General features: G+C 40.8%; 1 protein-coding gene across 1 annotated transcript; it reads left to right on the top strand.

The window, feature by feature from the left end:
* The first annotated feature begins 3,960 nt into the window (after nucleotides 1-3,960).
* On the top strand, nucleotides 3,961-24,374 carry LOC137276914 (putative ammonium transporter 3). Its single transcript, XM_067808564.1, has 9 exons — nucleotides 3,961-4,137; nucleotides 11,840-12,022; nucleotides 12,376-12,456; nucleotides 12,894-13,188; nucleotides 13,364-13,435; nucleotides 20,862-20,921; nucleotides 21,442-21,518; nucleotides 22,306-22,532; nucleotides 23,004-24,374. Exons 1-9 carry the CDS (start codon nucleotides 3,996-3,998, stop codon nucleotides 23,580-23,582), a joined length of 1,716 nt encoding a protein of 571 aa, XP_067664665.1. The 5' UTR covers nucleotides 3,961-3,995; the 3' UTR covers nucleotides 23,583-24,374.

The following is a 24,374-nucleotide window of genomic DNA, read 5'->3' as shown; positions in this document are numbered from 1 at the left end:
ATACCGGGACTCCGACAAACATATCAGTTGATAGCAGGTTGGTAGCTTGTTGTTTTCTGCTACATTCAATCAGCAGTGAACCTGATCGCAAGCGTTAAATTTTTATATCTTTTACCTCACCTGCAATGCCAGAGATACCTTTTGAAATTGCAAAGGGATTTAATTTCAAAGGACTCTTGTCAAGGGTCTCAATAATCAAAAAAGTGGCCAGTGATCAATTTGTATAGAGGGTCGATGTTGATCATCATTTTCCATTTGACGTTTGGGTTTTTTTTGTTGGGGGTTTGGTAATCCATGATTATTGGTATATTGGTTCGTCATCCGAGCACCCCACCCACCACGGAGTTTCACAAGGACAATGCTAAAGCAAGCGGGCCTCCAGCTTACAGCACCAAAGATACTCGGATGATATACTCCAGCAGAAACATTAAACATATTCACATTTCCACCAGATTGGCCCATGAGCCACCGCCTACTGGGCATAAGACTCTAGGCAAAGTTCATGTTCAAATAATATTCTATGAACAAAGGGAGCTAAGACTAAAATGTAAACAATTCCAAATCAAATTCTGTGCAATGACATAAAATCCACGTACAACGCTTGGCATGACCAGCCGATTGGTTGAACCGGGCCCATTCAACCACCCGTCTAGGTGAAGTCAGGGCCGAAGTGGTGTGTTGAGCAATAGGAACACTGGTCCTGCTCCCATTGCCCTCAACCACCAGGATCCCCTCCTGCACCATCAGAGGGCCTGGTGCATGGCCACACTTTCACTGTGGTCAACATACTCCCTTTGTTTTACAAAGTTACATGAACAAAGGTATATTACATATCCACAATAATTCCATTAACATGAAAAACACTGATTATTTAACGAATATATGCAGTAAAATATTCTTTAATATGCTATATGGCATTAACAGAGTATAATATGTTATATTTTTTTGTTTTGGCACATGTGAACATCTTTGTATTACAAACTACTGCAACGTAGGCGCAATCAGTGATGTTTGGGTTCTTTAAATATCTCATTATACAACCCTATATTTACTCATGGAAACATGTTGCAAACATGGTGGTCAGAATCCTTTCTAAAAGGTAAATATATAATGGATTTGTATGTACATTGTGTGCGTGCGTGTGTCTGCAGTCTTGTGCACCATGTACTTGAAAACCTTGGATGCCACATGACAAAAAGGTGCACATATGTATGGCATACCTAAAACAGGGTCCTCGGGGACGTCTATTAATGTTTTAAAGAAATATTTACACGTTAAGTGGGTCAGTGCAATGCCTTTGTTTCATTCAAACAGCTATTCAGGGAAATGCAGGTGGTCACCTTCGTTCCATCATGCAACGGAAAGACGTGTTTCTGCTGACTACAAGGAGAAGGTATCACTCTCAGAAAAGACCTGCAGTGGGTTCAAAATGTCTACTCCATATAGAGGGCTTATCTCCTGTCCCGGAGCATCTGCATTTGCATCCCACTTAAACCACACAGAACGCAGGCACGTTTGGATTGGCCGAAGATCACATCAGCAGAACAATCAGTACTCAAGTACTTGTGAAATTTCAATCGAAATACTGTCTAGAGGTCACAAATATTTGAAGACAAGTTTCCAAGATATTTCAGCATAACTGCCATGGATGGCGCTTAATCATGATTTGTCGAGGCATAACGTTACGTATTTGTTTTTACCAGAATGTTACAAATGTCCAGTGCCCATCAAAAGGAATACAGTTCGTCTGTCACGTGTGATAAAGTTCGTGTACAGATACATCGTCCACATAGAAATATTTCCTGTGCGTCATTGGCATGGGAATAAAGATAATAATATAAAATAAATAAATAAATAAATAAATAAATAACCGACACAATCACAGCAATTTCACCTTGACTTGCAAGTAGTCAGATTAATGTATTGGTGATCGAAAATGTAAATGTGATTGTTTTCTTTAGCTAATACAAGTTGATTTCTCCAGGTTTGTTATAGGTTACATTTTTTTTACAAAATGAATGGAAGAGGAATATCTCTGACACTCTGGGTGCAGTGACAGCTTAATTTATTTGTGAAAACTTCAGCTCTCTCAGGATAAGATCAAGATGAAAAGTTTGGCATCAGCTGTGTCATTGTAGAGTCGATAATGTCCAAACATGAGTCTGGCCATGAGTTTATCTGAGTGAATGAGTAAGTGAGTTAAGATTTAAAGTGACGTCGGCAATATTTGAGACATATCGTGACTACAACTAGTGCTAAATGCAGAAAACATTTATCATATGTAAAATACTGTCAGCGAAGGACAGTAAAAGTATCACAAAATGATTTAAAGCTAGCATAAAAATATTATATCCGATGCAAATCCATATTTTTACGATACCACGATAATGTTGCCAGTGATAACATTAAATTAGTTGCTTTAGGCCTTATGACAGACAGATCGCCTGGCCTTTATGTGAAGTTGCGACATGAGCTGCCATAGTCATACGGTCAAATTGTACAATGTCGACATTTCACAATGTACTTTCATTTGGTCTGAAGGATACTTTTTTAAAACTGCAAATGATGGTTGATTAGATTTACATAGCTATTTCAGAATCGCAGAATCTTTGTTAGTTTTTAGAATGTTAAAAGAGAATCCGTTAAAGGCTTCAGTAACGCATTGTCTGTTCCTTTAAAAAGCAATTAAAGTTTGTACTCGGCCGTCAGCCATTGTTAGTTTACATAAAATGGTAAATAGAAAATTCTCATTGCATCAATGGCATAAAAGGAAATGAGACATGATTATCGACCGTTCCCTTTGTTTACCAAACATATCACAGAAATGCAGCACCGTTGATATTTGCCTAGTGATTGTATCACGCTATCCCTTTCATATCCAAAGGGCACTGAGACCCTGGTTTGATGGAAACGATCCCTTCCGTGAGAAATACATGTATATGCAGTGAAAGCAAACGGGAAAGAAGACGTCAGGTGTCTTTGAGACAGGGTAACGTGATTATGTTACAATTTATCAGCCGCCACGTAGCTGAAAGATTGCTGAGTCCTGCGTAAAACAGAACTCACGCACTCACTTACAACCAGTGAGCAGCACGTTAGGGAGAATGTTTAATCTCAAAAAATGAATGTAAAGACATCAAAACCGTATTGGATTTTGTTAGGTGTGCTGAAACGCATGACAGTTGACACACTGTGACACACTGACATTTCTGCAACAAATGCTCCCCTAGTGGTGTTCAGTTCTCTTAAATGTGTGTGTCCATAGCCACCAGCACCCCACCACATATTCACCACAACCCGATTAATCACCCTTCCCCACCCACCTCAAGCTTCGATGCTAAATACGTCTGTTTTTTTTTCTTATTTTTATGTCCAAAGATATGTCCTGTTAGTGTATATCCAGTACAGGGAATGCCTGTAATAGGCAACGGTATTATAAGATGATGATAACGTTCCGATACATTTTAATCATTGAGAACGATTATCAGTGGGATCACTTGTATCTATGGATACGTTTATTACGTTCCTGGGTTTTCTGGTTGATCAAACAGAATGAACTGTTTGATAGTTGGACCGCGCTTCTGATTATTAACGAATGCTATCATTAAAGGCAATTCTTGGAGAAAACAAAAGGTCATTTGTACAAAACAGACTTTGAAAACGCCGTCCTAACCGAGCTGAGCTATTTCCACCTTGTGTGTTGATGTTGCTTCTATGACAGCAACGACAATGGTTATCGAACAGTTCAGCTACAGATAAACAGCACATTGAAGTGGTTTTAACGCCTGTCCTTAGAGAATAAAACCAATTCATACATACGTCGAGTAAACACGCTTCAGCGGACGTTCTTACAAATAACAATAAAAGTCTTCCAGTCTTCGTTTCTTACCAATTGTCAATAAATATTTAACATGCGCCTGAAACACGTATTTACAGTGCTGTCTGTGTACATACGTACTCAGTACTGAGACATTTAAGCGGAGTTCAGTTTCAAGATGGCGAACGTTACAGTGGCGTACGGGAACGAGAGTGTGACTTCAGTTGTAACAGAGGCGTATGAATCGAAGGCCAATTCACCGTGGGACGATGCCACATGGATTCTCACCAGTGCCTTTATCATATTTACGATGCAGTCTGGTAAGGTTTTTTTCTTTTTAACCTGCTGTAGGGTATCAAAAAGTAAAAACTGTAGCATATTTGCGTACCTCCAAAAACGTTTAATCGCAAATGTTCAGATTAAACGGGTTAGCAAACTAATGTATGATTAAAATTCGGCTGATGGTCAAATAACTGTAATTGGGTGATGAACGAAAACGCGTTGCTACATTAATTGTTTGCTTCATTTTAAATAAAATTACCTAATGTTTGTAAAGGATGAGACTTGTCGTCATCTTTAAGTGTCTGGAACTGATATTACCCAAACAATATTTTCTTCCACTTAGCATCTTTAATCAGCATTTGGGGAAAATAGTAAAGCACATGGCGTTAAAGGTTTTTCAAGGACAGTGGCCTTTAACTATATAGTTGCTCGTATAATACTCGCCATATACCAGATATGCTGATTCACACTACATCGCCCTTTTCACCAACCTAAACACACCCTGCAAGTTTTTGCATTCGTGGATTTCAAATAAATATGTTATTAGTTATGTTATTATACACTTCATATGTCAGGTTCACTTATGTATTCCAATATGATAGACATTCTACATCTGTAGATGTCAAGCTGACAAGTGCACCGTTATCATGTATACTGACAAACTGATCCAGTATTGACTAATAAAATGATATGTTGGGTATCCGTATATTAGACATGATGATATCCAGTTTGTATTTCGCATTATTTAAATGGTGATTGCATTACACGTATATATCGATGGTGTGTCACCCCGGTAAAATCGAACTGTATTTTTCATCGCCAGATGTAATAACTTTATCGTTCATGTGATGAAGGAGCAGGGATTAGCACATTATAAAAGATGTTCTTATCCATAAAATTGCCATGCGTTCATTTTCTTTCAACTTCTAAATTCCTCTTGTGGACTTCATAGCGTTATGAAATGAGAATAAAGTGATACCAGAAAATATGGTCCGTGGTCTAGACTACTACTTGTCACGTTTTGTGATGGCTGGGTGGGTAGGACGGCTGATTCTGTGTACTGGCGATTAGGTGCGCGTGAGTGTGAGTGTGGGTTCGAATCCCGTATGGAGTCAACCCAACAAAAGCACAAGGACCTGTACTTTACTGAGAAAGTGTGCGCACATGTTTCTTAAACATAGGAAAGGTATTGCAATTGTATTTCTTGTATCTCAATGTAACTCAAGACCGAAGAACTGAGATTAAAGCCACAATAAACACTGACAAATATTGCTCATTACCAAACCATGAATAAATATACAGTGGCCACTAGATAGACGGTACCGCTACATCGAAAAGTGCACAGGCAGCCAGTTAGGTCGGCGGGATTTAATTAACTCCACGCTCTGTGGAGCGAGTAGCATACGCTTGGTTAGTAAGGCACTGGCTTGTAAACGGGTAAAAGGTGAATTGATTTCTGAAATAAGGAAAACACTCACTCAATTTTAAGCAAAGTCATGTTTAACGCTTGACACTTAAAGGCATATTAGATCGGTTCGTGAAGCCGTTTTTTTTAACATCTGAAAAATATGAAACGCTCGGTCTGGCATGTTGTTGAACTGCAAACCATTTAAATCTGACAGGTCTGTTAGACGGCAAGATATTCCCGACTTACTTGTGATTACCGACTTGTGTCACGGGGTGGTGGGTTGGGGTGGTGGGTTAGCGTAGTGGTTAAAGCGTTAGGTCGTCGAGCCGAAGACAAGGTTCGATTCCCTACATGGGTAGAATGTGTGATGCCCATTTTAGGTGTCATATCCCACATGGGAACGATGTCTGAATCTCATTTCTGTTCTTATTCGCCATGATATTGCTCGAATGTTGCAAAAGGTGGTGTAAGACTACACTCCCTCACTCACTCACTTCAACATCTTTTGTACCCTCCTCGTCCGTGCTAGACACAGGACCACTTTGTTCTCGTGCTCCTTAGCAACTTTATAAAGAAAGCTTCCGGAATCGCACTCTATACCTCAACTAGAGTTCTACAGAGTCCTGGAAGATCCAGTGGCTCTGGGTGATGTGTGTTAGATTTCATCTAATGCAAGGTCTATTGGGTTCACGTCTGGCGAGCATGGTAGCCACGCCATCCGCTCTACACCCTGCTGCCTAAGAAATTCCATAACATTCCTGGCCCTATGAGGCCTAGCGATGTCCACCTGAAAAGCCATGTATTTCTTGAAGGAATGGTACTGCTATAGGAGCCAAAATCTCGTCCCAGTAATGCTGTATGGTACGATTATCGTCGACCACTTGCAGTGGAGTACGTCCAGAAGGAGCTATTCCTGCCGAAACCACAGACCGACTCTCTGCCACATCGGCTATATTTGGCCACGGCTGCGTCTGTGATTTGCTCTCTATTGCGACGATATATCCACAGCCGGCCATCATTGAAGGACGGACTGAATCTGTTTTCATCTAAGAAGAGCACACCATTGACTTTCATTCCAGATGCCATGATGTGTACCCATCTCAAACACGGCTCTCTGTGACGTGGTGTTAATGGTGGACGCACTACAGGTTAGACGAACGGTGCTTCATGGATATCCTTACATTGTAAAGTGTTCTGTCTTAAGATCCGCTGCGTTAAGGATTTTGTTAAGCGACGCAGGGTTAATCATATGCCTGTCATCTCGGATTGTCGTGACTCTTGGGCGACCTGCATATCCCACTGACGCACTGGCTTGAAATCCCTGCCAAAGTCAACCAATATCACTCTGACTCCCAAACTACTGCTGAGTTTGACCAGATTTTAAAAGGCCCCTTTCAGCAAGTGTCAAAATACGTGTCAACATGCGAATTCAAACAGGTACCCTAACAAAGAACGACAGTGAAAAAGGATTTATTGTCCTCCACTCTCCACGAATAAAGCAACATTGAAAATGTGAATAAAACATGTACCATTTGCGATAGAATGTATCGGACTTTAAAGAACGTAATAATGACATTTACATTTCAACGGCCTGATGTGTTTTTTTCTTACTGCTAAGAACGATTGTAAAACATTCAGTTGCATACAACAAAAACGAACCATTTACTTTTACGAAATAGTGTTACTAATAGCCTGACCCTTCATCAGTGACATCGAGTGTATTTTCAATAATCCCATGTTCCTCATGTTGCGCTGCAATAATACACAATCATATCGACTGAGATATTTCAGTCGTGTCAATGCATTTGTAGAGCAAAAACAACAACGCTATTGCTAAAGCCTTTTGGTATTATCATTATGCTGTGGTATATATGTCAAGAGTATGTACACATTTCACGGCAAACTGTTACATCAAATGTTTTTTATTCAAATTATTGTTTACCTAATATTCCTATTCACATTTAGATATAATGGATATGAATACTTTACACCAAAATAATATTTTTGTAGTGGTACAGTTCAAATGAAGTCAGGGACACGGAGAGTTCAACAAATTACGTTAAATGTTTTAGTTGATATCCTTTGATCTCGTTTATATACCTTGAATATTCTGTCAGCAATATACGCAAAAATATAAGTGACTGATGTCAGGCAAACCTATTTAGCTGCTCAAACAAAACATGTATCACAAGAAAACTGCACAACTTTAAATTTGTAGCATCATACCAGCTTTACGTGTTCCGTGTTTTGTTTTTGTTTGTTTGTTTTTGGTTTTTTTTAGGTTTTGGGGTTGTTGTTTTTTGTTTTTTGGGGGGTTCTTTTTTGTTGTTGTTTTCTTTTTGTTTTTTATTCTTTCCTTTTTTGTTTTGTTTTTGTTTTTTGCATTTTTTGGGTGTGTGTGTTTGTTTTCTTTTAAGTTTGTGGGTTTTTTTAATCATTTCATGGTATACTTGTTAAACTCTGCATTCAACAATGGAATTCAGACCAGACAATACACTGACTGGTATCGGAGTGGAATGTCATGCTGCCAACCAGGTCACCACGTTCGCTACATCCAACCCCATGTAACAAGCACAGCTTTAGAACTACACATACCTAACAACAATATTGAGGTAGCTGTTAAGCTGTTTTAAGTATTACATGGAACCTTCTCATGACATGGACCATAATGACTAAATGTAATATTCAGCGCAAGATCACGTACAAGAACACATGACTGCAGTGTGACCAAAAGAACACCACTGTTTCTCCACCCATCAATCTGCCTGCATATACACATTAAAAATGTGAATATCTATTAAATTCGGAAGCGTATTAGGTCCAAGGTGAAAGGGGTTTTTTTTTTGTTGTTGTTTTTTGTTTTTTGTTGTTGTTTTTTGTTTGTTTGTTTTTTGTTTTTTTGTTTGTTTTTTTGTTTTTTTTGTTGGTTCTGCAGGACGTTAGATAGTAGACATGCACGTCAATGCATATTTATGACACTAACGCAGTGTTAATTCACTGTGTGTGTGTGTGTGTGTGTGTGTGTGTTTGTTTGTTACGTTTGGGTGACGTGGATCTTGATCTAATTGCAGTTAAGGGTGCTCTCCCTCTCTCACTCTCTCTCTCACACACACGGATACACACACGCACTCACGCACTCACACACGCACACACACGGACAGACGGACAGAGGAGGTCTGATATGAAATTCTCGTTATGACACGTCCTCCGCTTGTCTTTATTTTTTCGTAATTGTTTAGAAGTTGACTGTGGTGGATTTGTGTTGAATGTGGCGTAAAGCAAATAAAAAAAGGCAAAAGATTGTCATTATAGATTTGTGCATAAGTATAAGGATATAAGTACGCACAGACTGCCACCGATAGACATGTCTGTGCACGCAGATTAGGACTAAAGTGCAACGACCTCTGAAATATCTAGGGCATAATAGAAAAATGTAACGAAGGGTACCATACAGTGAACTAACTACAACCCTAACAATATGGCAAACTGAACGCGAGTACAACAGTCGGCCCCACACATGAAAGTAATATGCAACAATTACACTACCCATCACAAGTCTACACTCACTTACAACACACTCTATCTGTTATATATGTATACATGGTTTCAACGAAGTTTATATTTCTCCACCAACTTGGGGGAAACAACTGCAAACCTTATGCAGAATAAATGCACAAGGATAGTTCATCAAACTGCTGAAAAGCATGTGCAAATATCGTGCATGGGAACTGCTGAGTTTTGGTGTAAAGTTTTGATGGGATTTTGCCATTTTTCACCGAGTTCAATCTTTGGTTAAACGCATGACAAAACCTTGTCAGCAACGTTACGAATTTGTTTTATTATACATCAGTCCATGTCTAAACAGCACCTTTAAACAGTATGGATTATTTTGCAAAATCCAGTTTAGAACAGGTCACTGAAGTATGCGGCTTCATTTACATCAGTGAGTCTAGTGAGTTAGTATCTCCTACGTAGGAGATAATGACACTAAAAAATTTCACCGAGGCCCTAATACGCTTCCGTATTTTATAGATATTCACATTTTTAATGTGTATATGTCGGCAGATTGACGTAGTACTTAATATCTCCTAAGTAGAACTTACTATCTCCTACGTAGGACTTAGTATCTCCTGAAAGAGATACTCGATATATGTTATAGATTAATCTGAAATGGTGAACTTAGTTCCCCCAGACACGGAAACCATTTCCTTTTTGACTCCTTTTGGCACCAAAAACATTTTTCGCCGTGGCCCTAATACGCTTCCGTACTTCTGTAATTAAACTATGCGAATATTATGAAGAAATTTTAAAACATTCCGTCGCTCAGACACAAAAATGTTTCAGAGTTAAGGAGTAATATTTGAATAATACCGTTAATGATAAAGTTGCTTAGAATGATATAATTTTGATAATTTCAATATACACTTGAACTCAAATATAAAACTTATGTACTAACGATTGCATTTATTTGCCAGTTTAGCTCTGACTAATGATTTTAACAGATTTCTCCGGTATATACCGTTCCTCCGTAAGACGTTTAAGTTGCTGCAGACGCCAAACATAATCAGAGCATACATCGAGCATAATTTATCTCGGCTTACATATTGTTTCCGTGGGTTTCATTGCATATATCGGGGTCAAAAGTGATCCCTGAACCACCTCCAAATGCTATGGTGGAATAGCAGGATCCTACTCTGTAAACGTTTTTCCCCTGTGTTCCAGTATTATCTGAACACACCCGTATTAGTCACGCCAAAGCAACAAGGTGCAAAGTCTGTAAACGTTTTGCCTCTTGATCCCAGTATCATCGTATCAATCTGCAATTGTCACGTTAGACCAACACGGTGCAAAGTCTGTAAACGTTTTGCCTCTTGATCCCAGTATCATCGTATCAATCTGCAATTGTCACGTTAGACCAACACGGTGCAAAGTCTGTAAACGTTTTGCCTCTTGATCCCAGTATTATCGTATCAATCTGCAATTGTCACGTTAGACCACCACGGTGCAAAGTCTGTAAACGTTTGATCGAAGTATACTTCGAATAATACCATTATGATTATTACGTTGCCTAGGATGACATAATCTTTATCATTTCAATACAAATATGCCTTAAGACATAACACACCCGTGTCAAAGATTGCATTTATTTGCCAGTTTAACACCAACTAATAATATTTACAGACTTCCCCAGCATATACCACGTATGAGTTACTGAAGACACCAAGCAACAAAGAGCATGCACCTAACTCATTGTTTACATATTAGATATAAATGCTTAACAATGTTTAACTGTTGCCATGGTGATCCCTGAACCACCTGCAAATGTTACGTTGAGGCAACAAGGTACAGTGAGCGTGTAATCACTGTGATCCAGGTTAGAGTTTGCCTTTGTAAAGTTACAAATTGTAACGCCAGATTTATGTTTCCACTTCTAAATGCCCCTCAAAGATGTAACAAATTGGAACCTTCCTGCAAATTTCCTGTTAATGATGTTAGAGTCCGATTTGTCGTTGTGTCCAGTTCGCTGACATTTCTACAACTGCCAGTTTCCATGCTGAGGCACTGCAGCACCAACCGCGGTTGGTCTTCCGTGAATACTACGGTTTCACCTCGTTGATTATAGACCGTCTGTCTCTGAAGATTAATTCTCCAACGACCGCACTCACTCATTCACATCTATTTGTCTTCAATCCCAAATCTCTGAGACAACGGCATTGTTGTCAATGTTCAGAAAACGTACTTACATTGAATTACGTAACATCGATTAAGTCGTCAGTACGCAATGTTTTATAAGAAATGTTGCCTTTCTTGTGAACACGCCTTGGTAGCCTGATCCAGGATACTGATTTTTTAATGGTCTGGTAATTCTTTATACAGTGCATGGTACTGATAGGTATTTAACGCTTGAATCAAGAAGAAAGCGCCGTCGACAGTCTATCAATCCATCTCATGATATTTTTGCCATCAGGAATAGCCTGTATTAGGTAATGTTCCCAAGGGAAAGACCACATGTATCATACAATTGCGTTTTTGCATTGGATATATTTGTACTTTGTGTCTACATCCTATGAGTCAGTTGGGCGGCCAAGAAGTTTATCAAAAAGGTAATATGTGATGACACAGATGCAAAAATATATGGAAGGAGATAATATATGTGTCAGATGTCTGGAGGCAGTTAAGTATCCTGAGATCTCCTAGTTGTTTTAAATACTGTGCCAAGTCCATTCAATACGGAAACATTGATAAAACCTTATCTGCAGATCATCTGGATTGAGGTGTATTGCAGTTGGCCCTTCATGAAATACTATTCTAAGATATGACTTATATTGCAGGTTTTGGGTTGCTGGAGAGCGGGATGGCGAGCAGGAAGAACGAAGTTAACATCATGTTGAAGAACGTTGTGGATGTTGTGTTTGGTGGGATCACCTACTGGTCCCTGGGGTACGGCTTGACGTTTGGTGGGGATCCTGGGACCAACGGTTTCACTGGTGTGGGCTACTTTTTCCTTAATCCAGGTGAGCGAATCTCAACACGTCAACTTATTTTATATACAAAGCAAGTATAATCGACCCAAACTGTCACTGAAGTAACATTGTTGTTTACAGTTTTGTGACCGTAAAAGCCCTCTGTTGAGACATCTTGTTGAAGCTGACATGTACGTGTATGGGAAATACTTCCTTGACCTGTCCCTACACATCCTTCTCTGTGGCCACCAAGATGGCTTTGTGTGTGTTTTTACAACACTGATTGTCTTCTTTGACAATTGTCCTGAATTCTTACATTCCAGCATGGCTTCACAGTTAAGTACCAACTAACTGAACTCTGGTTCCAGTATGCATCTGTTCAGTTTTCATTTTTTTCATTGCAGACGGAGAAAACATTGGCAACATCTACTCCAAATTCGTGTTCCAAGCCTCCTTTGCAACAACGGCAACAACGATTGTATCAGGTTTGTGTTTTGTTAATGCCGCCAAATCCCAGACACCGCGCCCTATAAGCAGTAAGTCTGTACCAGACAGTCCTGTGATTGACATCATGACCATAGACTTAGCATTATAATCGCAAACATTAGTGTAGTTACTTAGCCCATGACAGGCATTGGTTGCTGATGACATATTCTAAACGGGAACGCTGCCCAGTTGTTCCAGAGCTTAAGAGTGGAGTGTCGGATATGCATCCAACCCACTGGTCAAGTTAGTCTTTTTAGATATTGAACGTACAGTTCCTCTCTCGAGAGAGAGAGATACATGTATTTGAATGACACATGTAAAACAAGGGGGATTTTCAATCCATTGTCCTCGATTTAAAATGGTTAGTTATCTCCACAAATTCTCACACCTGTATCAAAAGATGCATGTAATAACAATGACCATTTCCTCCATTCAGGTGCAATGGCCGAACGAACCAAACTGATGGCATACATCGTGTTCTCCCTCTTTAACACTTTCGTCTACTCGTTCCCCGCTCACTGGGTGTGGGCGGACCAGGGCTGGCTGAAGAAGCTTTTCGTTGTAGATGTGGCTGGAGTGGGGCCGGTCCACCTAGTTGGGGGAGTGACCGCACTCATTGCAGCAGTGATGCTGAAACCCAGGAAAGGACGTTTCATGAAGGACAGCAGGATCTACCAGCACATACCATCTTCCAACCCTGTAAATACTCTCTTGGGATTGTTCATGCTCTGGTGGGTGTTTTTTTGTCGTACATCCTCCAGTGGAATTGTAGATTTAAGATAAAAATGACTAACATTACCTTTGTTATAAGTTTACGCTGTTGAAATATGTTGAAAAATCATTTTATGATTGTAATCTTGAATATTTGCGTTGGGGAAAAAATTGCAAAAGGCCTTTAATTTTCAGGTGGGGCTGGCTTGGGTTTAATTGTGGAAGCACATTCGGAATAAGCGGAGGCAAATGGAAACTTGCTACAAGGTACTCTTTACCACTGTTTGTGATGTATATTTCACGTGATAGTAATTGTATGTAACGGTCTGCTTATATGACGCACATATCCAGGCACATTACCTGCTCAAGGTGTTATGTATATACATTGCTGTCATTGATGGCATATGACACCATCGTACTATCAAATAGTTTTTCACCTCTCTGGGTATCATACAGAAATGCTGCCTGATAGGCGCATTGAACTAAACACTCACATTTGCCAGCACATCCTCATGGGTACCCATTTTACAACTGGGTAAACGGAGACAATCTGGATTTAAGTATGTACCTTGTCCACGAATATTGAACAAGTGTGCCTACCTTGGGGCCCGAACCTTGGTTCTTCCACTGGGGATCGATTTGGGGCCTTCTGTGTGATGGGCACACACCTCACTACTGCACTATTGATCTCTACATGACAAGTTTTGTGCGAGTACGTAATCATGCATCGTATAACATTTCTGATTTTCTGCTTGGTTTAGCTCATGGTAAGTTCGTTTTGTCAAAAGCTACAAAATCCTTTGAACATTCATAAGAAATCTCTGCCCAAAGCAGAGTTGATTGTACAACTATGATTGTATCATGAGCAGTTATTACAGCTGTATGATGTTTGTAAACAAATCGGGTCTGGACCAGTAGTGTAGACAATAGTGGAACGGGCTCAGGTCCTTCCCCGAGCCTTTATTTCTCACTTAATGCTCTGAGAAGGCCCTCATCCCGTTCCACTACGGTCTATACTACTACAGAGGTGCCGACAGACCACATGTTCACTTAAGTCAATATCTCAAAAACTATTCGACGAATTGTAATCCAATTTTGCATTGAAAAGACTAAAATGTCCAACGTCGCCTCACACTATTGTCACACAGCAGGTGTTACAGTGACAGGTCCCTACTGCTGTGGTGCATGTATTTGAGTAAAATCGGTGGAGAGGTTTTCAATCAATGGACTTTTTAAAGCACGAAGACTGTTTTCCCACACCCGATCTGGTCACACATGATCGCACAGTGAGAATCACAAGGCAGATCAATAGATGGCTTGCACAAATCTCCCACTGTCTATGTTCAGTTGCACATCCATGATCACATGCAAGTAAAAGTTTAGTTTGCCCAGATCTTGGTGACCTGGACGGTGATCCCCTCGCTGCCATTGTCAATGCGACGTCCGACACCGTGCAGCCTGTTGTAATCTGTGGATCACTTTTACAGTCACAGGGTGTACTTGTTGGTCAGGTACTCCCCGAGCGACATATCAACGAGATCGATATCTTTGATCACCGCGTCATTTTAGGTTGACATTCCACAGTGTGTTACTCTTGTCCTTGATGATCGTCGGTGGCTCAGGACTCGACGTACAGGATGGATAGCTTTCCAGAGTACTGGTGGTGAATCTCGATGCCATATAGCACCCCAGAGAGATATTGTCCACAGCATAGCTGTCGGGATCACGACAAACGATTTTGGCGTGCAAACGACTTTGCCACAGTCATTGAACGTGGTCACTGACCGGTAAAATGGCACGCAAAATCAGTTTTGTGATGGCTCGTTTGGCCGGCATGATCTTGGCTAGCTGCTCTGCTGTGAAACCATACCCCTTGTTCAACCGAGTCACTTTAAAGTCGCAGGTGCCTTGATGTGCATTGTCATTGTCATTCTCCAGAGATCCGCTTAGTAAAACACATTGCTCTTGATCCAAGATACCAGAATGTGTTTGCGTCTGCACACCCAGTATTGCCCAGCGATATATTTGAATCGACTTGTTCAACCGCATGGTGCCCGCACGACTGTGTCCAGCATCAACATTTTCGAATTGTCCGCAGGGCCCTGTTGGAACCTATACACGTGGTAATCATTGCTGTTGCCAAAAGCCATGTTATCGTTGTTCCACTCGTTCGTCACAAGGTAATGATGTAGCCCCAATCCATCACCAGCTCTTTGCTGCCTTCCTCGAATGCCCAAACCATGCTTGGTACCCAGCAAATGCAAATGAATGCCCACGCCATGCGTGGTACCCAGCAAATGCAAATGAATGCCCAAACCATGCTTGGTACCCAGCAAATGCAAATGGGTTCATACCCACGCCAACCATATGGGTTATTTTTTGCATTCCATGCCTTGCCCTGCAGAAGCGGTGCACCGATTTCTTTCAGAATGCATCTGATTTGGTAGTACACATGAACAAAAACATGGACTGACTCAGCAGATTGTGATGTGTGTTGTTCAGCGTCACGATGCAACTGGTCGTTATGCACCACATGGCGAAAATGAACTGCAGGAACTTCATCAGGTTGTTAAACCAAGCGTGCACCATTTTGACATTCATGACCAAAAACCTATACTTTTGAAAGACGTTGATGAATCATGCTGAAATGTGGGAACTGTCCTTGGCATCCACCACGACGTTCATCCGGGTGGGATCAACATTGCTTTTAGGGTAAAACGCTCCCGGTGCATACATATTGAATATATATGATAGCGTCTTACATGTATGTAACATGTACATCACGCCCCCGGGAATCACAAGTGGTGGTTGAACATCAGTGCAGAGACAAACAACAACAAGCTGTTCATGAACAATGTACACCGTGTGTTGACCAATGGGTTTTAAACACAGGCGACCACCGCGGGTCCGAAAAACCGATAAACTAAGTCCGGTTGACTATCCAACCCCCTTACTATATAAACGATAAATGTGCATCACCAAATCACGGCGACGTGATCGAAAACAGACCAATTTCGGACTCGTCATTGAATATATCGTATTTTAAAAGTCTCACGACTTGTTTTTATTAAATCACCAAAGACGGAGTTGCTGTACCGGAAGTTATACAAAACTAGATCGTCAGCGACATGCTTCATGACCTCCGGGAATCTCATTGGTTAATAATACAAACTGCATTTTTGTTTTGTATATAGTTTATATTGTAAGGGGGTTGGATAGTAAACCGGACTTAGTTTATCGATTTTTCGGACCCGCAGTGGGCGCCTGTGGTTTTACATGTGCATGCTGAAGTACGAAATCTTCTAACCCTTCACAGCAAGCTCAAACTCGGCGAGTTTGACGGTACACTCAAGGTAATGACTGGAGACTGACCCATCAAACTAGGTTGACCCATGGTGAAAATGCTCAGGTTTTCCAAGAACGACCTCGTACTTCGTCAAACTGTCCGAATCGAATTTCCCGAGCATTATCCATTACCGTGAGCTGTGCGTTCAGCTCAGTCAGCTGAGCATAAAGGGCAACGTGCAAGGTAAATGGCCTTCCAGCCTGTTGAGAGCCATGCCAGTGAATTGTTTTTATCACTGCTTTGCAAGAAATGTATCGACAGCAAACTGTATGCCTTGAAACTGAGAAACAACACTTACAGATGCGTCAACGTGCCAGTCAGGAATGGTTGTGATGGTGGTGGCAACAACGACCTAGGCAATTTCAGCACCACAGGAGCAGTGAACAACAAGAGGTAATGACGAAGATGAATGGACGAGCTGTCCAACCTGGACGACATCAATAACACGCTCAGTGATCTGAAACGCACATCATGGTTGGCTCTCCTCTCATTTTCATGGAAAACAAGAATCACTACTTGTCAAAAATCATGAACAAAGGAACGCTGCTTACTTGCCGATGCAAAAATGCACCTCAATCATCGTCCGATGTTGCATAAGGCAGCCCACTTTATATCGAACAAACCGAGGACGCAAAATGCAGAGTTGCAAGTGGTGTCGGAATTCAACGAATTCCTCACTGGTCATCCAAGACTTCCTTGGTAAACCACCAAACAGCATCATCGAAATTGTGAAAGGCATCCAACTTCAGTGGTCCAAGCAACAACACGGCCACATTTGTTCCATTTGCGTGCGTGTGAATGAATATCAATGGCATGATATGAACAGCTAGGATTTTCCATACATTTCATAAGCTTGAGGTGCACGCCAGAGACATTATCGGAAAACCAACTGAAAACTAATTTGTAACACACTCATATGCAATATGCACCATCACAACATCACGCTAGCCTATTTCAGGGACATGGAAGGATTCATTGTGCCCGAGGAAGAAAACGACCTGTACGGACTGCAATTCAGAAGGGTGCATATGCTCAACGAGAAGACATCGTCGAATCTCAGTTGAACTGGATTATCAATCTCATGCCTTCTTACCCCTATCCCATCACAGATGATGATCACAGTCTTGTAGAACTAAAAACCAAGGGGGGTCTACTGGATAGTTTTATTCAGTCTGAGGAAAAGCGACTGCATGTATTGTCATTTACAGATGTAACGGGTTACACGCTTGTCTCCTATCCAGAGAAGGGAAACCAATGGATGTATTTTAACAAATTTAATGAAGAGCCAGACTCTTGGGTATAAACAATACTTATCATAAAGGTTTATTTAGAGATGTCCCGGCACAAATGCTGACTTCTGGATGAGATGAAAATCCGCTGGCATAAACGGCATCGAAATCAATAATGTCGTATTTGCATATGACCAGCAAGAGCCCCCACCACACACCTCGATGGGCTACAGGGTATGCAAGTTCATTCAATCTTTGCATTGAAGGCCATCTTAACACCTGAACATTTTGATTTTATTAAACTCAAGTATATTCACTGACGATTGATGGGGGATAAATTGAATGTCTTATCGTGAAAGGGAAAACCTGCAAGAACACAGAATAGGACTGTGCCTGGTCGTGGATGACGTGGCGAATATGTTGGAAACAACTGTAGATGGGTTTCGGTTGCAGCAGTTTTGTGAATCAAACAGCATATCGAACTGGAGCGCGACATGCAGAGAGTTTTGTACCAAAAAATATTGCCGTCAATTATGTGGATTGCGCAATCATTGCCCTGGGAACATCCAGTATGGGATTAGGTGAGTCAGGCATCAGGTTGTTGTCCATCATTACCGTGTCCATGGTGCTGGGCATCAAAATAATGGGCTGAGCAACGGGGTTGATCAGATTGGCACCCACGTATGTGTCTCGCAGACAGCAACTCAATGCAAATAAACGTGACAAAATCAGAGTTCTGGCAGAATTGAAGCTCACATAATAGAAGATCATATTTCCACCACGCTGTCAGGCAAACAAAGTCTCAGAAGAGGAGTTTGGTACTCTCGGAACTCGGAAAATACCAGAGAAGATTCAAACCAAGTATCGTAAATGTCGTGTCTTCAGCAAAGAAGAGGAAGAAAAGCTCATAGAACAAGGGAGGGAGCAGGCCCCAGAAGCCCTCCTCATGAAAACCAAACATTTATTACAGAAGAAGAATCACGATAAATTACTCCGCGGACATCACAGCCAAATAACAGGCCGAGGCGACCACCTCGGAAGGACTGCTGATAACTGCTTTCATTCACCTTGAGACGGCTATCACCTCGCTATTCAGTCGGCCGTCGCCAACGGCACCAGCTCAACAATTAGACGGGGGCGAGAGTTGCATTTCATTCACCATCAAGCACCTGTTGCCTTGCTAGTCAGCCAACCATGCATTATGAAATCCGAGATAAACACCCACCCACTGAGACTCTTGCACCCACATCGCTCACTTGGAGCCACTCCTATACTATACCATAGTGAGGGAACCCCCCAGGAGGACTGTTTAGTTCACCTTCAGACAGCTGTATCCTCGCTAGTCAGCCACCCGTGTATCATCGTTATAAACAGCCGAGACACACACGCACTAATACTCACCCCTAGAGGCGGTAGTGAGGTTGCGTTTTATTAACATTCAGACAGCTCTGACAACGCCACAAATACGAGATGGTAGCACGCCTGCATTTCATTCACCTTCGGGCAGCTGTCAAAAGACCGTGTATCACCACAGCTGTGCCTATACACACGCACGCACTGATACTTGTCATGCTTAGACGGTACCAAGGCGGCGATTGCCGAGACCTGCGTTTTCATCCACCTTCAGGCAGCTCTCATCTCCTACAACTACGTCCTAACGGGATGGTAGCAAAACACTTCGGGGAACTGGCGAGAGCTGCGTTTCATTCAGCTGAATATATACTGGACAAAAATAGTTAGGGATATACGTGAAGTTTGAAGTTATGAATAATGATCTGTTTATTCATTGAGACAATGATGAAATATCAGTCATAAAAACGCCAACATCCCTAACTTGTCCATTATATTACAAACACAACAATACGTTAGATCGTAAGCCTTTTGCCAGGCTAGCACCATGTTCACTAAGCAGTGATTATTTCGTTTTGGGTTGGGAACACTCTCGATGACTTCACTTGATTAATTCAGACTAAATTACAACAAAACGTTGGCCATTTTGGCCTTTTCACGACCGACCACAGGCTCACTTAACAGTCCATTTCTCGAAAACTAGTCGACCAATTATAGTGCACCTATGTAGTATGGACAATAGTGGAACGGGATTAGGGCCTTCCCAAAGCCTTATTTTTTAAAATTAAGTCTCAGGGAAGGATTTGAAGCAGTTCCACTATTTTCTATACTACTGGACCAAATAATTCAGTGATTGTCAGCATGAGAAAAGAGAGTAAAGCATGTGTTTATGAACCGCTATGACGTAGGGATGATATCAGGTGTTCACGAAAAGGGTGTACCCTGCCCCTCCCGTAGCACCCCTCAAAAACATTTAGTAAGTCCCATTATGTGATATAATATGGGAAGGTATGGTATAAGTCAAAATTGGGAATTTTCTCTACATGTCTTCCATAAAACATCTTGAAAGCTTTCCTCAATGTTGAAGCCTTGATCAGACGTTCTGAGTAAGAGTGGCATGACGTAAACTTTACATCAACACATTCATCCGGTGTCCTCGTTGTTTGTTGTTTAGCGTCACATTTTCTGACATTTAAGCTACACGACGGCCGTTAGTATGTGATCGCATTCAAGAAGTAATATTATCGGTTTCCTAACTGTTGTCAGGGGGGTGGGGTGGTTTAGTGGTTAAGGCGTTCGCTCGTCTGATTACTCACATGCGTACAATGTGTGAAGCCGATTTCCGGTACCCCGTGATGTCGTTAAACAAGGCGTAAAACTTCACTTCATCACTGATTGTTGTTCTAGAGAATGAGTGATCGTAACGATGGTTTGGGTTGTTGCTCACGTAATCAACCTCTCTTCAGCTGTGATACTACAGTGGGTGTCTTTAGATGTACGCCGCACTAGGCAATATTCAAACTATATGGCCGTGTCCTGTAAATAATTGAGTCTGGACCACACAACCCTGTGATCAACAGCACTAGCCTCTATATACGCGATTAAGATACAACGACATGTCTCAACCTACCCATGGTCGCCTCTGATGAAAAACATAGGTTACTGAAGATCAATTCTAACCCGGATTTTCACGGGACGTGACTAGCTCACACAAATCGTCTCTCTATTATTTCATACTATTAAAATATCATTTTTGTTTATATTCAAGAGCCGCTGCGACAACAATTCTCGCGTCGTGTGGCGGTGGAATAACAGCGTTTATCATCAGGTACTATGACACTCTTTGATTTCTATATTTAACCCATCACAGGGGATAAATATTTTACTGTAAAAACAGTTAAGGGTCGTTTTAACACTGTTAGTTCTCATTTAATTAACTTTTGAAAGGACATTGATTTCATTGATGAATTCTCATTAATATATTCTGTAGACAGAAGTATTTTGATGATTGATAGTTTAGATTACTAACTTTAATTGTTAGTGGGGGTTGAAGTGTTGTTAACTTGTTGTCCGCCTGAGAGGTGAGTCTTTGTAAAGATACCAGGATATTAAGAGGTAGTATCGCCAACGGCTGAAGGAATGGTATATATCCAGATAGGGTCCACGCTGAAATATTTCCAAATTGACTTGAAATTTTAGCTGACACAGTAATTATAATTTAACATGCTAATTATTTTGTAGCAACAGTTTATGTCAAAACTGTTCATTGTTGTATGATAATGTAAGAACTATCCTTCGTATTAGTTAATGGTATTTTGGTTTTCTTTAGTTTCTGTTGTATATTTCAGCTATATATTTCACAAGAGAAAATACATCATTCCCCTAATTGTTAATGGAATTCTTGGCTCTCTGGTATCCGTCAGCGGTATGTATTGATTCTTGGAAGCCTATGGGGTGTAATTATCTTAGGTGTTTTATAAATGCACTCTCAACCTGAACGGTTTGGTGTTCATTTCTAATGCTTCTATTTAGCCTAAAGTGTATTGAGATGTTCATCCATGTATGGCACTGTGATAATTTGTTATATTTGTTTTTAAAAAGTGTCCTTGGAATGTAATATTAATTAGTAGAATCTCCGGTTAAGCTGTTACAACTTAGTTGTTTATATATTCGTTTGGCCGTCGATGTCTGGGACATGGACATGCATTCTGCATGATTATATGCAGTGCACGTGCCCTTAACTTCACCACTGCACCAGCAAAAGTATATAAAACGTAAGTGGTAGCCAAGAAATGACTCCTTTTCTTGTAGTTTTTACACGAAAGGACTATAAATCCACATTAAGTTTAGTCACCAAGCTTTGTATTTTCATCAGTACTTTAGTTTGAGACAATATCTTATCAGACAATGCCATCCATTTACTCCATAAGAAATAGCATTGTTCTTCTACGCGGGTTGACCACTCAACGACATCCATTACTCAATGTAATAAAAACTTTGCTATACCTGGCAATTTTCTTTGTAGTCTGGCAACGAAGGTTAGCTTTTCAATTATCCCCCGATCGAGAAAACTATTGTTCCATAATAGTCCATGATGCAAGACGTTATTATTTATACAGAGATTCTTACGTTCACCTGAAATACGCCATTTTCTCATTAAGGTATATAGGATACTGTTCTCCCCCACGAAAAAATATCATGTTCTTTTGAAGCAATCTGCGCCGTGACAACAACGTGGGCAGCTGTAATAATAGGGTCCGTTGGGGCTATTATTGCTGCCTTAAGTGACCTTATGCTGTTCAAGCTGAAGATTGATGACCCAGTCGGGGCCAGCTCTGTCCACCTGTTTTGTTCTATCTGGGGTCTTCTTTGTTGTGGTATCTTCGCCCAGAAAGATCAGATTCAAGGGGAGTTCAACTTTAACCATGGCCTACTTTGGGTAAGTCGTCACTAGCAAAGCTGGATCTTCATCATGTGAGACCTGTGAAGATACGTGTTGAAATTGGTCTTCAGACACCTACGCTCGCACATCACATAAAGCAACTGTCAAATACCCTATCAGCGAGGGGATACTCAAGTTCACATGATGGGCTTCACAACGTGTACCCATGTGGGGGAACTAAGCCGGGTTTTGTATCGAGAGAACGCCTTACCTGTTAGGCTACCGTAACAGAAATAGATATGTGATACATGATTTCAAGAGCTTCAGGAAAGTCTCGGGGCTCCTTCTCATCTCATTTTACGTTTTTTCACTGTAAACATTTTTCAATACAACATGTTCATTTCAGAGACTAGTTGTTAGTCTAACTGTATCATTATTTTGTTAATAACACATTTAAAGCTGATTATGTAAAACATTGCAATGATGATTTAATTATAGCTTCTGTATCCAGCGCTGTCATTATTACAGGGTGGTGGATGGTACCTCCTTGGCGTCCAAACTCTGGCTGTCGTAACAATTATACTCTGGTCAGCAGTGTTGTCCTTAATCATCCTCAAGGTCATCGACCTGGTTATCGGTCTCAGGGTGTCAGCAGAGGAAGAGATTGTTGGAGCAGACTTCTTTGAACACAACATCATGCCTCCCAATGGAGTAATGCCAGTGCTTGCAAAGCATTTCAAGACCAAGCGCTCCGCGAACAAAAGTAAGGACGACGGAGGGGACGAGCAGGTTGTTGCTGATGAGAAACTATGTTTCTGTTTCATTAAGAAAAAGACCATCGTGGCTATTAGACGGAAGCGAGGCAGTAGTGATAAACAAGGGGACGAATCGAAAGTTGACGAACTTCAGACGGAAAGGAAAGCGTTGGATATCTTCAGGAAACACGTTAAGAAGGAAGAGAAAGCAGAAGAAGAGGTTATCAGTGAAATAACAGAAAGTGAAACTGCAGCTGGAATGCAATTTACCAACTTTGGTTTCATCAAAGATGAGAAAGAGCCAGAGACGCATAATGGTGCAAACCCAGTTGACGATATAAAAGGTGACTGATCAGGCGTTGTTGTCGATGTTTCATACGCATGTGCATATCACAATAGGGGGCGGTACTGTTGGGTGTTATCCGTGGGCTTTCCCTCTTGTTTTACCATTTGTTACACGCCTTCAATCTGACACTTGACTGCTTTAACACTGCGTTCATTAACATTTAATTCATATCACTCCATGTAAGTCTCATATTGGAGCAATGGATACATATGGGAAGACTCAACACTTATTGACAAAACCGGAAAGCGAGAAAACATTAATCCTGACTTCTAGAAATATTGAGAAACACTTCATACACTTCACGTCCTGACAGCAGACGTTTTGTTCTGAAAATGACCGTATTTCTGCGAGTATGCTTTCACAAAGGACATTTAATAATTTTTAAATAAAAGTTGTGGGAAATCTAACCGTTGCTTCTTGTTTTACTACTCGTCTTGCCAAGTGGCATGTGTAAATTTGATCTAACCTCACATTTATGACTATCATCAAACGGTTTCAATGTTGTAGATATATGCAGACATTCATTGGTAAATGGCCCGTAGAATGTTTTGGACCAAAGATTTGAGACAACTTAAATTATTAACAGTCAATAATATTAGACCCGCGATCCATGATCATATGATATAGTTGTCACATATTTTCTTGGGTAGATTGTAAGTGTTATTTACAAAAGATATATTTGACAAATCAGTGAGCTGTATGTACTTTTCTCAATGGGGCCGAATGTTGTGTTTTTTTATAAATAATCTCATTTCAACTTTTCGTTTTAATAAAAAAAATAAAAATGTGATAACTAAA

The sequence above is a fragment of the Haliotis asinina genome, chromosome 3 (genome assembly GCF_037392515.1).
Source record: "Haliotis asinina isolate JCU_RB_2024 chromosome 3, JCU_Hal_asi_v2, whole genome shotgun sequence".
Lineage (NCBI taxonomy): Eukaryota > Metazoa > Mollusca > Gastropoda > Lepetellida > Haliotidae > Haliotis > Haliotis asinina.
The sequence above is the reverse complement of the archived record's forward strand: the minus strand, read 5'-3'. Positions and strand labels throughout refer to the sequence as shown.

Coding starts and splice junctions, on each gene's coding strand:
- LOC137276914 (XM_067808564.1), top strand. CDS start 3,996: ATGGCGAACGTTACAGTGGCGTACGGGAACGAGAGTGTGACTTCAGTT. Junction 4,138..11,839: donor CATATTTACGATGCAGTCTG/GTAAGGTTTTTT, acceptor CTTATATTGCAG/GTTTTGGGTTGCTGGAGAGC. Junction 20,922..21,441: donor ATAACAGCGTTTATCATCAG/GTACTATGACAC, acceptor TGTATATTTCAG/CTATATATTTCACAAGAGAA.